This window comes from Hippoglossus hippoglossus, chromosome 21 (genome assembly GCF_009819705.1).
Source record: "Hippoglossus hippoglossus isolate fHipHip1 chromosome 21, fHipHip1.pri, whole genome shotgun sequence".
NCBI classification, from domain to species: Eukaryota; Metazoa; Chordata; class Actinopteri; order Pleuronectiformes; family Pleuronectidae; genus Hippoglossus; species Hippoglossus hippoglossus.
In genome coordinates this window covers 18209441-18224101 of record NC_047171.1, presented here as the reverse complement: position 1 = coordinate 18224101, position 14661 = coordinate 18209441, and the positions used below count along the sequence as shown (strand labels likewise).

General features: G+C 42.2%; 1 protein-coding gene across 2 annotated transcripts in view; it reads left to right on the top strand.

Moving 5' to 3' along the window:
- The window catches only part of st6gal2a (ST6 beta-galactosamide alpha-2,6-sialyltranferase 2a), a 61129-nt gene that overhangs the window by 21519 nt on the left and 24949 nt on the right, over positions 1-14661 (top strand). For both annotated transcript variants that reach the window (XM_034573716.1, XM_034573715.1), the window contains exons 2-3: positions 11982-12038; positions 12123-13224. In XM_034573716.1, coding sequence (XP_034429607.1) covers positions 12213-13224 — 1012 coding nt within the window. In that variant the 5' untranslated portion in view covers positions 11982-12038; positions 12123-12212. The remainder of the gene's footprint in view (positions 1-11981; positions 12039-12122; positions 13225-14661) is intronic.

Genomic DNA, 14661 nt, shown 5'->3' with positions numbered 1-14661 from the left:
GTGTGTGTGTGTGTGTGTGTGTGTGTGTGTGTGTCACACACACCCACCCACCTCCTATTTAGGCATTGAACAGCCATTTGATGTCTGATTTCTGATATTTGATGACTTTCTCTTGTCCCTCATTCACGCTTAATGAGTCAGAGACTTGTTTCCTCTCTAGTGCTGTGTCAGAGGTGCTGGTTTTAAATGAAACATGTCCTGAGTTTTGGTAATTACACGGTGCATGAACACTTCACATGGTGCTGTAATAGAGAGAGAGGGGCCAATTGATAGCCCAGTGACCTTGGCCATGTCTGTCCCTGTAGCTCCTTCCAGACATGCTCTGAAGTCCGGACATTGTGCTTGTGAGAAAGCAGCAAGAAAATGTCCGGAATATTTGCAGCGAATTAATGTCCCAGGATGAAAAAGAGGTGCCATACATGTAGAAGGCGCAGACAAAGCTGTGGACTTGGAAAGACATCGAAGTAAGAGAGCTTTTGGTGATCAGAACTGACACCAGTGTTGTTGTGCTGTCAACAAAAAATAGGATTCCCGCATCAAAATTCATATGACATATCCTGCCTCCTGCAGGCTCTATCCAGGCGCAACCCCTCGTCTGAATTCCGAAAATTGCTTGTTGCTGTGTACGTGTCGAGCGATGTCTCACTGCTGTCTTCATGCGTTAAAGGCAAATTCCATAAGGTTCGACCAGATTTCCAGAGTTGAAGTCTGAAAACGGCTTGTGTATGTGTTTTCAGGTGTCAGTTCAGTATTATTGTTTGGATGTCTGACCCTGTTGTGGGATCAGGTGTGAATTTTCTACAGCAGATGGACTGTGACAGCGGTGTATGAGAGACTTCTACCTCCATGTTCCCCTCTGCCATTACTGGATGTGGTCGCTTCCTTAGAACGAGATTAATGTACGAGTGTCTAAGCACGTCTTTGCAAAAATAGACATTTTTTTGTTCTGCTGATACAATCAGTGCTGTGAAGGAGGATAGCGGGGGACAGGACAGACCTAATCTTCCTCAGCGGGATCAGTCTTTAATGGAGTTAGGACTTTCTGGTCTGACCTTGCTGCACCTGGTATTACAGCAGCATGAGACCATCCCCTCATGAGCCTGATCCCCCTACCACCTACAGAGAAGCGGGATCAAAGATGCCTTGCTTGTTTTTCTTTGATCCTTTCTCGAAATCGAGCGAGCGTGTGTGTGTGTGTGTGTGTGATGTATTTTGATGACTTGGCGACAATGGACATTAGTCTTGAAACTGACATGATACCTATCGAACAGTAGATACACCAAATCATGGAAATGCAAAATAAAAGCTGCTCTAATAAACCTTTTTGTGTTTGCACTCGCTCAAACGAGTGTTCATTGTGGAATGGGTCACTTGTAGTGTAGTTTGTTGCTAACCTTACCTAACCTGACATGCCAGATGGTTTGTGGAACAGAACCATCTGGGAGGCTTCGTTGGCAACTGTTTGGAACACGACAGGAGCTTTCAAAGAAATACTTGGAAGGTGATTGGATGAACCATCTGTCTATCACAGTCTATCCTATTTGCCAAAAGCACTTCTCAGAAGAGCGAAAACATCTTGCCTTCAGTGCCATTCTCGGTTCTTTGCTCTTCTTTCAATAAGCAAATACTTCCCAGTTCTGATATAACTGATGCTATTGCAACATCTATGCCGACGTATTTAGGAGCCACTGATGTTGGTAACACTTACAGGCCTGGACGTCAGAGACTACGGTCCTGAATGTTGTATGAATAAGCCTGTTTGTGTGCAAGCTCAGGTTGGTGAAGAGGACTGCTCTTAAGCTTACTGACTAACTTAAGTTAGATTTTAGTCGGCATATATGCTGACTGCATCTTTTTCATGACCAGGACAGAGGTGATGGGGAGAGCTACACTCGGATGAAAGAAATACTCGAGAGGTGAAGAAGGGGAGAGTCTCCGACATGCAGATGAGACGCAGAGTTAACAGTTGCACAGTTTGTCTGGTTGAGCAAAGTGTCTCATGTCTTATATTCAATTAACTCTGAAATATCAAGTGAAAATCTATAGAGGTCTCAGCTGGACTAAGATGAGTTGTGTCAACGCCTGACCACACTTGCGATGTGCACATAGCTGCCGGTGGTTCCTCCGTCATAGGACACTGATCCGTCTGAACCACCGCAGTTCAGCCACAATCCAAGTGCTTACACTTTACTGGGCCAGTCCTCACTTGCGAGAAATCCAGCTCCCTCACAAGGTTCCAGATATTCAAATCAGTGGTTAAAAATGTTGCGGATTAAATCCCTGTCAGCTGTTTCAACTTGTTCCCTCTGTTACAAAGAAAATCACCTAACACTCAGGTGTGCAGGTGTGTTTAAGGAATTTGATTATGAGTAATGATGTAATAAATTTCATTTATATAGCATCTTTCATGCATAATATTTAGCTCAAAGTGCTAAATTATAAAGTGCAATAAAATAAATCAATAAAAACATAAAATGCTTAAAAGCTTATAAAGGTACACCAAACTAAAAAAACGATTTAACAAAAATAAAAGACCAATAAAACGACATGTCAGTAAATGTTCAGTAAAACAGTCTGGTAAAAAATAAGGTTGCAGATCCAAGTGAAAGCTGGAGTAAAAAGGTGTTTTAAGCGTTTTCTTAATGTCACTTGCAGAGTCTGATTGTAGGATTTGCAGTGGAAAAATAAATAAAAGTACTTGTATTAATTCATTTATATTCTTTGAATCATTTTAGAATGTATTGAGCCATCATAATGGTTGAGAGTAACCCTCATACATTCAAGTCCCTGCATGTTGATGTTGTCAGGCCAAGCTCGGAATGCCTGGCAGTTTTTTTTTTTCTAGTGGCCTGTTTGTGTCTCCATTTAGCCTCCTCACTGAAGACAAGAACTGAAATATAACATCCTTTTCATTCTATTTGTGGCTAAAATGTGCGCTTTTACTTTAGGTTTCCAAGCTGGTCTGTACTTAGCTGTGCATCTACATGCGTGCATGCACTTATGCAATTGCATGCCCTTGTGTACGTGATTGGCAGGCGTTCAGATCTCTGGAATGAGCTGTATCGCCTGCAGTGTGTTGTCAGCTCTGCATGCTAGGTGCCAGTGGTGAGGAGGTGGTTGAGTTACTGCTGGTAGTAAGTTACATTTCCACACAAAGACTGGCAGGCAAACAGTAGTACAGTATCGACACACTCACCCTTTTGTTCACATTGACAGAGATGCAGTAGTGGATGCGTTATTTATTATATTATGTGTCGGTATGGAATAATAATTAAATGACTGACTTAAGGACGAACGTTCAGAGACACAAACGTGGTCAGTGAAGCGGTGTCTGCATTTACATCTGCATGCACAGCAGCACAGCAGAATGTAGGTCAGAGAATAAGGCAGATGTGGGGGAAGGAGAGAAGGTGAGCCTTGGAAGTGAGGGGAATAGGAAGCCTTTCATTATGTCATGCTGGAGCAGCGGCAGGATTAGGGCAGGAAATATAGTTTTTCCCATTCGTTCTCTGGCGCTCAGAAAGAGTGACCTTTGGGTTCTTGGTCACGTCTCTTAACAAAGCCCCTCAATAGTGATATTTGGCTGTGTGGTCTGAATGCCTATGTCAAAGCAAAATTTCTGTTTTTTTATATTTTAATCAATGTTTTTAACTAAATCTTGTAATTGTGAGATATTGGGTGGAGATTGATGAAGGGAAAAATGTACATCTTTTCATTTTAACACAAGGTTGCATCATAATGGAATAGAATAAAAGTGAAAGTAAATTAATATTAAATTAAATTAATAGTGTGTTGCATGTTACTGGTTGCAATTTGGAGGGGGGAGAGTATAACCCAGATTATTTCCCATAGAATTTACAGACGTCCCCTAAACGCCTCATGTGCAGGCTATTGATAGACACTAGCTTGGCAGAGAGGGGTTATGCAACATAACATCAAACTATAATGATATAAATGGTATTGTCTCATCCTATATCTTGTTTGAATTTGTATAAATAAATCTTTATAATGTTATAATGCCCAGCCCTTTCATCAGCTCCGTCCTCACGTAATAACCTGAAACTTTTGTATATAGTTATTATTAGCAATGACCGACGTTAAACACAGAACACTGGATGAAACTGTTTTACTTGATTGTTTTTCACAGCAAGACTCTGCTTTATATGAGCTCAGTTCGGTCTACTGGCTTTTCCTCACAGCTGCACTGTGGAGTTTCCAGATGTGATGAAGTGCAGTGAACCCTCTGGAAAGCGCAGACACTTCGCTGTATAATTACACATGTGCATGCAACGGCTCATACAGTGCCATTGCTACGATTTACACATGTTTCATAAATGCCTCATATGCATGATAGATGCTGGCTTGGAAGAAAGGGGCTAGGGAACATGATAGTATGTAACTATGACATGAAAGGTTTAGTCTCATCCTATGTCTCGTCTGAAAATAAATAATACCTTTTTTAAAAGATAAAAATACTTCCCAGCCCTGTCTTCATATCACATAATGTCACATAGCACCTTCTAATGTCCATTTATGGATTTTGATGCTACAAAATTAGCAGCGATGACAAACATTCTACTTGATTGTTTTTCACTGCACGACTCTGCTTTATCTAGTTTAGTCTACTGGCTTTATACTTAACAGCTGCACTATTGAGTTTAAAGGTGTGATGAAGTGCAGCGAATGCTGGCTGTATAATTACACATGGTGAAGTTTGCACAGTAATAACCTCATTTCCTCTGGGGGCTGCAGCAGAGTGGACCTGCAGCAGGGGCTTCATTAAATGAACAGTTAGTCTGCACATATGCCTTTTTAGTTTGAGCTCAGATTGCTCTCTCCAGCTCAGGACTTCAGGTGATGATTGTGATGCAGCTTCTTTGCTCTTGTCTCATGTAACCACTCAAGCTTTTGTCTCTAGATATGATGTATGAGAATGTACAGGTGGTACGTGTTGTACAGTGAAATATTATACCTTCCATTTGCTGTGTTTGGGAGGTTCATGTCGCAGTTACAAAAATGGATCAATATCTGTATCAACCTCTGCATTAAGCACAGTTTTGTGACTGGAAACATCAGAACTCTATACATATGACAGGCACTTTTTAAAGTCTGAAAATAATACTGTCTAAGATTATTTCTATCTGCAAATTTTAAGACCTGGCAGTTAAAATGGTGAAATGAATTACTGCTCAGCTGCCTCACAGGTTTACACCTTGATGTCTTGTCTTGACATTAATTTACGATCTCGGGTACAAAACCTCCGTGTTAGAACGAACATTTATTCAAACTCTGTAAAAGAAAGATTTTAGATGGAATTTGCTCATTTGAAGTGGAATGTGTCAGATTCCATTAGTGGAGCGTAAACTCGACCCTTAGTTGATTTTTATTGGAAGATGTGAAAATGAGAGATTGGAACAAGAAAAAAAACTCCAGCCAGTTAATTGTTAGAATTCATGAACAATCTTTATCTTTTGAGGCTTTCGTTTCCCCCAAAGTCAGAAATTCCACTTGAGAAGCCACATACAGTTTAATAATGGAGCCAACTGAGCTCATTATTTATATTATCCATTATTAAAATCTGCATGAATTAATTAAGTTGCTCTTAAATATGGAGGGAAATGATACTGCAGTTGTGTTCTCAAGACTGCTGCTCAAATAAAACCTTTAAGGTTAGGCCTATATTTGGGGAAAAGTACCAAAAACACAGTATAATTCAGAAGACACAGCTCAAAATGCATGGAAGAAGTCACCATAGTCTTATTTAAAATGTGAATTACCCATTTATTAGTTCGTTTGGCATGATTGTGTGCTACTTCTGTGGCTGCTACTCTCTTGAGTCTGTATGTGTGAAAATTCACACTCAATGTTTGGATGCAGCCACTCCCAATTCCAACACTGGTACACTTTGTGGGTTAGCAGGTTTTGATGGACACAACATACACTTGGATTTCAAACATACTTATTTTCTGAGTTGCAGGATGATTTCATGAGTGGTGTTAACCGATAAAAAGCACTTCGCCCAAGCTAGAGCTCATAAATAACTGGGCCTCAGTAGTGAAAATACGAACACCAACCCAACACCCACCTCTGTTTCAGGCTACATCCTGTTTCTAATTGTGGCCCCTCATGTTAGACCTCACTTGAAAATCCCCTCACACATGGAGCTTGTGCTGCTTTTGCAATTATACCATGTTCTCCTCTCATGATCCTGGGAGACTTGGCCTGGAAGTTCACAAATGAATTCAGCGATCCAAAATTGAGCCTGACTGATGTATTGCCTGGCAGATTTTATCAGCCAATGTTGGCTTATCACAGATACAGCAGTAAAGGCATCTGCGTTTTCTTATATATGTTGACCAGGCATGTTTACGATACAATTCTGCACACAATAAGCCAGTAATGAAGGCAATATTTGTTGTATTCTTTGTTTGTAGATGTTTTCACTGTCAATTCTCATATTGACACCCAAACATCTATGATTTGATTTGAGTAGTTGCCACACACCTGAAAGTCTGAACCAAGGTTCATGCCTTTGTCATTGTTTGCATTTGATCTGATTTAGTTTTGACATATGTACATCCTATCATCCTCACCCACGTGGTCTGTGTTTACGTATGCTTGATGTTGATTGGTTTGAAGACAGGCGTGTGTCTGACGTCGCCTTGTTGGCAGATCGGTGGGTACCAATCTCTGAATGAAGAAAATGAACAAACTGCTTGATTTGGTTAATTTGGTTGCCACTGTACCATTGTTATGTGCAGACAGAAGAACATGGGTTCTTACATGACCTGTTTCAGTCCGAAGCTCAACTGCGAGGTTGTTTAACAGGCAGTGTGAGACAAATAGAAGCTGTTAATCATGCAAAGTGACTCGAGTGGAGCCCCAGAATAAAATTATAGAGCTGGAAATCGGCATAAACGGTTCCCTTTAATCTCTATTAGCATAACCAGACTCTGCCCACTTATTGTAATTGACGTCTATTTTCTGCTTAAATAGAGGCAAGTATGGAGAACGTGTTCCAGTGAGCTAACGTCTACATTTAAGTTCTCCATAACTCCTGGTATCACTTTCCAATACCAAAGCCAGAATCTTTATTTCCGACAGAATCCTCTGTTTGCTTATTTGAGAATATTTTTCAAGACCCCCTCGACCCTGGTTCCTCAGCACTCTCCGGTAAAGTGGACTAAACCATTTTCAGTGGGATGCTTTGCAGCTGTACTCTCGTGACGGCTGGCAGTATTTACCTGGCAGTAAAATAGTGAGAGTTCAGTACAGTCACCTCCGGCAATGCCTGTACTATAGACACAAGGAGAATCTTACAGCAGGGAGCAGCAGGGCATGCTGGGTCTCAAAGAATGTGGTTTTTCAAAAAGGAAAATACCTATAAATATACTGTGGTGGAAATTTATCTCGAGATGTGAAATAAAGAGTTTCTCAGACCGGAGTTGCCTTTGAGTTTTTAATAGTAAGCTCTGCAGAGGTTACACAATAAGCATGGGTGCTCAAAGTGGAACTCCCCCAAAGTCCAAAAAGCAGGTTCTCATACATGTTTCAGGAAACATAGCATGAAATACGGACAGGGAATCGTCATCTGTGGCTGTTGGAAGGAACGTTACCTCAAAGTGCATACACACTGTTTGTGGTCACATGCAATTTGGTACACAGACAAACATCTGCTGTTGCTTCCACTTTGAGGTTACATACTGTCAAGGTAGACAGCATCAGTCATGACAGTAATACACTGATCAGTGGAACTTTCCAATACAATACTTTCTTTAGTTTCCTCTTTTGTGGTTCTGTTTGGGTTGTTTTTGCAGTGGTTGGCTGAGATCCAGTGTCGTATTCATCAAGTTCCTTTTGTTTGAAGAAAGAAATGATATGGAGAAAACCAAATGTAAGAAAGATTCATACGCCATTTCTGACATCCATCCATAATCTCCACTGCTTATCCTTTTGAGGGTTGCGTGGGGGCTTCAGCCAATCCCAGTTGACATTGGGCAGGAGGTGGGATACACACAGGACAGGTCATCAACATACAGAGACAAACAACTATTCACACTCACATTCACACCTACAGTCTGCCATCAATTTAAACTCAATCTGCATGCCTTTGGACCGTGGGAGGAAGCCGGAGTTCCCAGACAAAAGCCACACACACACACACGTGCTAACCACTGCAACACCGCTCCATGTGTACTGCACCATTTCCTACATATAAACAGGGCAGTGTCTTATTCTGACTATTGTTTCAATTGGGTTGATATGGATTATTGATGTCTATATAAACGGGGTCAGTCAGGGAGTCTGGAGAACACAGATTCAATTTTGCTAGACTGTAAGTGGACCAGAGAACGAGCCAAAATCTCATAATCTCAACCCAAGTCAGTTTTATGTACAGTATCTGTTTCCTGGTGAATAAACTGTCAAAGATGATCAAGCTCTGAACCCTTTGCCTGAATTGGTCTACACTTATTGTACTTGCCAAATCACTAGAGTTGAGTCAAGTTTAGAGTGAAATTACAGGCATCATCATGCCTTGTACCAGGTATTTGGCACGACCGCATGTAGCCTGGAACAAAACGCCACTCCCCTCCCTACTCCTCCACTGTAGACGTCCCATTAGGAACAGCAAAGTGTAGTTTTTTTTTTCTTAACTAAAACTAAATTTTGCATTATTGTGATTACTTTCACATCCCCTCACCGATCTTGCTGTGAGCTGCGGGGGATGTAGCTGCTGCCACTCAGAAACCGACCAATCAATGTAAACCGAAGTTGTAAACACTACAAATGTTGTATTTTATGGTCACCAGAATTAAATGTTGATTGATCAATGTAGTTCATCGACGTATTTTTACAGCAAAAATGTCAAATATTCCCTCTAGCAACATTTATTTTCTAAGTTGTAAATAATGGAACATAAACATTGTCTCACTATCCCATATTCGCTCGGATTTAGTTTTTTTTTTTGGTAAAAAAGTCCTTTTTGTTCATCACCGTCTCCTGCTCTCTCCCACTAAGTCGTTTAGTCGTCCTTCGCTGTCTGGCAGGCGCAACGTTTCTATGTTTCCTTTTTTGTACCGTTTTCATTGTGTGTGCGTAGAACCTCACAAGACTGGCTCTGTCCTCCACGCCCGCCTCTCCATCTGTGCCACACATTTATGTTGTTTCGCTGCAGTTACTGAAGCACACATCCTGATTGCTGCCAGGTGAGGCAAGAAAACACACACACACACACACACACACACACACACACGCCACGCCTCAGGGCACACACACATGCTGTGGGGTGTGTGCGTGACACACTGCAATGGGCTTCTGTGGAGTAGCGGTGCATATAGATGACATTTGCTTTTTGATAACTGTGTGTGTGTGTGTGTGTGTGTGTGTGTGTGTCAGAGTGTCAGACATGCTGTTGTTATTTCCAGGTGGTAAATGGCATATTTTCCACAAAGTAACATTCAACCTCAGTGTTGTAGACATGTCGAAACTGCTACCCATCCCAACTCTCAGCCCTGAGGCAAGAACAGCCACAAGTTTACAGAAAGTAATCAGATGTGTGTTTGTGCAGATGTGTGTGCGTGTTTTTCTCCCACACTGTCTCTTCTCCCTCTGGCCCAGTTGCCCCCTGCTGTTCTCCTCCTGCTTGACCAGGGTCAGTGGATGAGCTTTGGCCTCCTGTGTGGCCTCGGGGAGGGAGAGGCCTGGGTGTTTTAAGTTTTCATGGAGACGGGGGGAAAGCGGAGGGTGCCTGAGATCACCGCTGCTGCTCTCTGCAGGACTCAGCAGCTACACACACAGGAAGCTGTAATAAGGACTAGAAGAGGCTTAACACTCTGCATCGATTTGTTTTCATCCTAGCTCCACTCTCAAGAGAAAATCCTCCACGTTAAGAGCCAAAAATTCATAATTACATGTGGATGAGAGGGTTTTATTGCTCTAATGTGAGGCTATTTAATGCTTCATTTATTCACCTTGATTGCAGTGCATTTCGCTCTGGAAGATGTCAGTGAACCTGACTGGTTGAGCACTGGATTATTATCAAAGCGGCAGGAAAAAAACAAGTCAGGCTGATAATGATTTGATGGTGTTTAAGCGTTGTCCTTAATTATTGTGGCACAACAACAACTCGACTAAGCTACTCTGCGTGTCTCAGAGGAGCAGTGGTTGTTGTTGTGGTGACGGCTATGCAGAACTGGAGATTAGAAAATTAGAAACAAATAATGAAATACATACTTGAATACATGATTAAATTAAAGACTATATGTACTTATAATTTTTTGGTTTATTAGGGCCCGAGCACCGACAGTGCGAAGGCCCTATTGCTTTTCGTTTGCTTATTCAGGCAAATAAATCAAATTTTTGACGGCTTGAACAAACACCAAAACTCTCCAAACTTCGCAGGCGCTTCAGGCCTGATACAAATGTACTTATTCTGGAGTGAATTCGAATAGGTCGTGGCAAAATGGCTCAAAAGTGCTCCCTAAAACGCAGCAATTCCGTCTGGTTTAACCGAGCTTTACGAAATTCGGTACACACGTGTATCATGACCGGACCTGTGCCTGGGTTCAATTTGATTAATGCAACCGGAAGTCTGCCATTCTGGATTTAGTGGCCATTTTGGCCATTTTACATGTTGTGTATTTTAACAAACTCCTCCTAGAGCTTTCATCAGATCAACTTCAAATTCGGTGAGTGTCATCTTAACTCCTTGCAGAATAAAACTACCTTGATTTTTGAGTTTTCATCACGGTGTGACCATGGTGTCAAATATTTAAGATCACCATCAAAACACGAGGTTGTTGTATCTCGGACATACATGGTCCAATTGACTCCAAACTGGACCTGACAAGAGTCCCGGCCTGATGACATCAACACAGAAATCATGACTTACATTCACAGCGCCCCCTGATGGCAACAGGAAACGTCTTGTTTTTTGCATGTCTCACACTTTGATGTACACCACCTCGTCCATTGACCACAAGCATGTCGAACTTTGTCAGAACGGCCTCAAGGCATTGATGATGTAGTCTTATGGAAACTGAGTTTTTGTCGAACGCCATGTCAGTGGCGTGGGTCAAATTTCAACAAGTCGCTGTGACACACGAAATTGCTGTAACTTCAGTGTACTTCGTTCAATCTCCCTCAAACTAAATGTGTGTAATGTGTCACAGTTTCAGTGGTAATAGATTCCTTTGATGTCTTTGACTGTTGCAAAGGTGAAAGATTTATACGATCTGAAGAGAAACAATAGTGTTTTTGACCTGCAAAGATCTATTAGTCGTATGTAGTGATAGTGATAGCACCACCTTCTGCCAAAACGAGGTAAGCCTCTTTACAACTTTAATTCGATTTACATAAAATTTTCACCATGTGGTCGGCACTTGATGGCGTTGATTGAATGCGTGATTAGTGGGCATGGTCAAGCGCACCGTGACGGTGCAGGAAGTGACGTGTATATCCGTCCTGCAGCTTGATTGAATTTGAAGGGTCCGTTGGGCCTTGGCGGAGGTTTGTGCTCCACTGAGTGCCATTCTTGTTTACTTCATAATTTATTTTTAACTTTGGCAATTTCGTTTCTCAACGAATTGTACAACAAATAAATTGAAAAACAAGCTGTGGCACAAATGCATCTATTTATAAGTAGAGAATAATACTGTGCTGTGCAACAATATAGGCACCAAAAAGGTAAAGCATAGATATTTTCAAAAATATTGTTTAAATACTTTTTATTTGTCACTCATCTTCATGCAAAGATTCAGAAAACTGAATATTTGTAGGAGTTTTTAAAACCCCTCTCTTCTGTTATGCAGTGGAAAGCAGCCACATTTTACCCTGCAGATGTGTTTTCCTGCTGTGTGTCTATGTGGGAAGTGTGTTTTCCTGCTGTGTGTCTATGTGGGAAGTGTGTTTTCATGCTCCCACAGCTTAATTCGTCCGTCTGCACTCTTGACCTCACTAATTTGTAACACTCCTCTTCTCAGGGTCCTGTTATATCCTGGTGGACACATGGACATGAAGAACTAAAAGCATCAGTTCAGGTGAGTGTTTCAAACCTCTGCTACAAGAATCTACATTTTCTTCTTCATCCCCTGAGCTGTCGCATTCCTTTTTTTGTATTCCAGGCCCTCCGGCTGACTCCTGGGCTAAGCCCTGGCTGTGGGGCTTGGTTGGTGGTTGGCCAGCTGAACAGGCGTGTATGTGAGTGAGAGGTAATGAAGTCCAGTATGAGGCAGTGGCGGAGGCTAGTGCTGGTGGGAATGCTGGCCTGGGTTCTCCTCTTCCTCGCCCTCCTCTCTTACTTCCTGGATGCTCGTGTGGACGAGCCCCTGACCTCTGCTGGCTCCTTACTCTCCCAGCACCCTGACACACGTCGCCTGGCCTCCATACAGGCCTCCCATCAACATCACGCCATCATGGGCTCCCGACCTGAACGGTCTTTGACGTTAACTACAACCTATCCCGGAGACGAGCCAGAGCCTTCGGCCAGCTCCATGACCCCAGAGTCCAGCCTGGAGGCGAGCCGCAGCCCCAACAGTGCTCCCTATGCTGTCTATGGCAGCCAGGAAGCCAGCCGCCAGGATTACCTGGACCCCCAGAGCCTGGCTGCCTGGTCCTCCTTTGGTACGGAGAACGTGGGCTCTCACTCAGACCCTGCAGTCCTGAGTCGTGAGAGAACATCTCAGCTCAAAGAGTATCAGAACCATATTAGAACCACACGCCACCGTGATGGTGGGGAGGAGGAGGAGGAAGAGGAGGAAGATGCGAGGGAAAACGAAGATGAACAACTGGGAAACAGAATTAGGGAGAGAGCACACAGGCGGGCCGGTGGCGACTCCACTGATTTGGAGGAATATTATTTCTCCAAATCGGCATCTGTGGTGCAGCGGCTGTGGCGAGGCCGTGTGTCCTCCGGCATGCTGAGTCCTCGGCTGCAGCGCGCCATGAAAGACTACGTGAGCGCCAACAAACACCACGTTTCCTACAAGGGCCACCGCATGGCTGCCCAGAGTGCCAAGGAGCTGCTGTGTCAAATGAAAGCTCAGGCCCGGCTGAGGACGGTGGACGGGTCGGAGCAGCCCTTCTCCTCGCTCGGCTGGGCTCGCCTTGTGCCGTCCCTTCCGCTGGAACAACTGTACAAGCAGCAGGAGCAGAGCAGCTTCAAGACCTGCGCCGTGGTCACATCGGCTGGTGCCATCCTGCGCTCCGGACTGGGCAAAGAGATCGGTGAGTAGACAACTCAAAGAGTCTGAGTAAGGCCGACATTTAAGGCTCTGTAGGGAGAAAGCAATTCACTTAGAGCATTTCTGATTTCATTCATGCATTTCATCATTTTCTTTTTCTTTCATCATTTATTATTTTTATTTTATCTATGCAAAATTCCACTTGTGTATCGGCAACATTTAACAATTGAGAAGTCTGGCCTCTCTGGTGAAATCCATAAAAGGGGGTTTGAAGTAGAACATGTTTTATATTCTTAGTAAGAATTCTTAAGTAAGAAAGATATGTTTTTTGTATCCTGACTGAGACTCAAGCATCGTCCGGACTACACGGCCCTACAGTCGACAGATGAAGAGATGTGTAATGACAGACAAGACTGAAGACTTAAAAGAAGATAAAAGTTGAAAGGCTGCACACAGACCTTGGACTTCATTAAAAATTAAAAGCCCTTCTACAGAAGTTACTCTTCCCCTTGAGGTGGAAATGTTCTCTCACGTTATACCGACTTTAAAATATACTTTTTGCTGAATGTCCTGAATGCTCTTCTGAGAAAACACCATGTGCTCTCTCTCTGTGAATTTAAAAGAGGAGCACGAATTAGCAGATTTCTGGACAATCTGCCTGTTTAATGATTAGATATCAGCCATGTACAGTTGTTACATAGATCACTAACATGCAAGTAGAAAACTTGGTGTCTGAAAAACTAAGGTTTTACACATGAAATGATTTTTCTCAAGAACTCTAAATAATAGAAATTATAACTTTTTATACAGCATCTTTCTTAACAATGTTATGAATTGCTTAACAAGGAAGAAACTACACCAGAGATGAAATGAAAATAAAACTTTGACTATGTTTACATGGACAAGAGCATAGTCAGATTATGACTCCTGTCAACATTACGTCATACTACTCGTTTACACTCAAACCCAGGCTATGTGTCGTCGAGCAGTTGGTAATTGTCGTATGTCGATGTTGCAAAATGCTGTGAAAACTCCAATAGGACGTTGTAATAAGATAAAGATGTAAACATGTCTACATAATGCAACAAAGGTCAGAATGCTCCACATATCGTAATTTGATTATTACTTATTCCGATTATGATCTTATTGGGTTAAGGTCGTCAAAAAATGCTGTTTACATGGCAGTGTCTTATTCTGATTATTGTCTTAATCGGGTTAATATAGAATATTTTTGTCTAATGAGGAATAAAAGAATAAAACAATCGCTGTTAGTTAGATGTTGATATTTCTTGTTTAGAATTGGACTGTTTGGTCTGTAAGTGACACGTGAATTTAAAACTGTCAAAGTGGTTTCTGTACTAAATATATTGTGACATGTTTAACTTGTGCTGATACGCAGGAACCCAATAAAAAATAGATTTCAGTTCTATTAGAGTTCAGCAGATGGAAATTAAATAGAAAGTACAAACTTCCTGCTTTT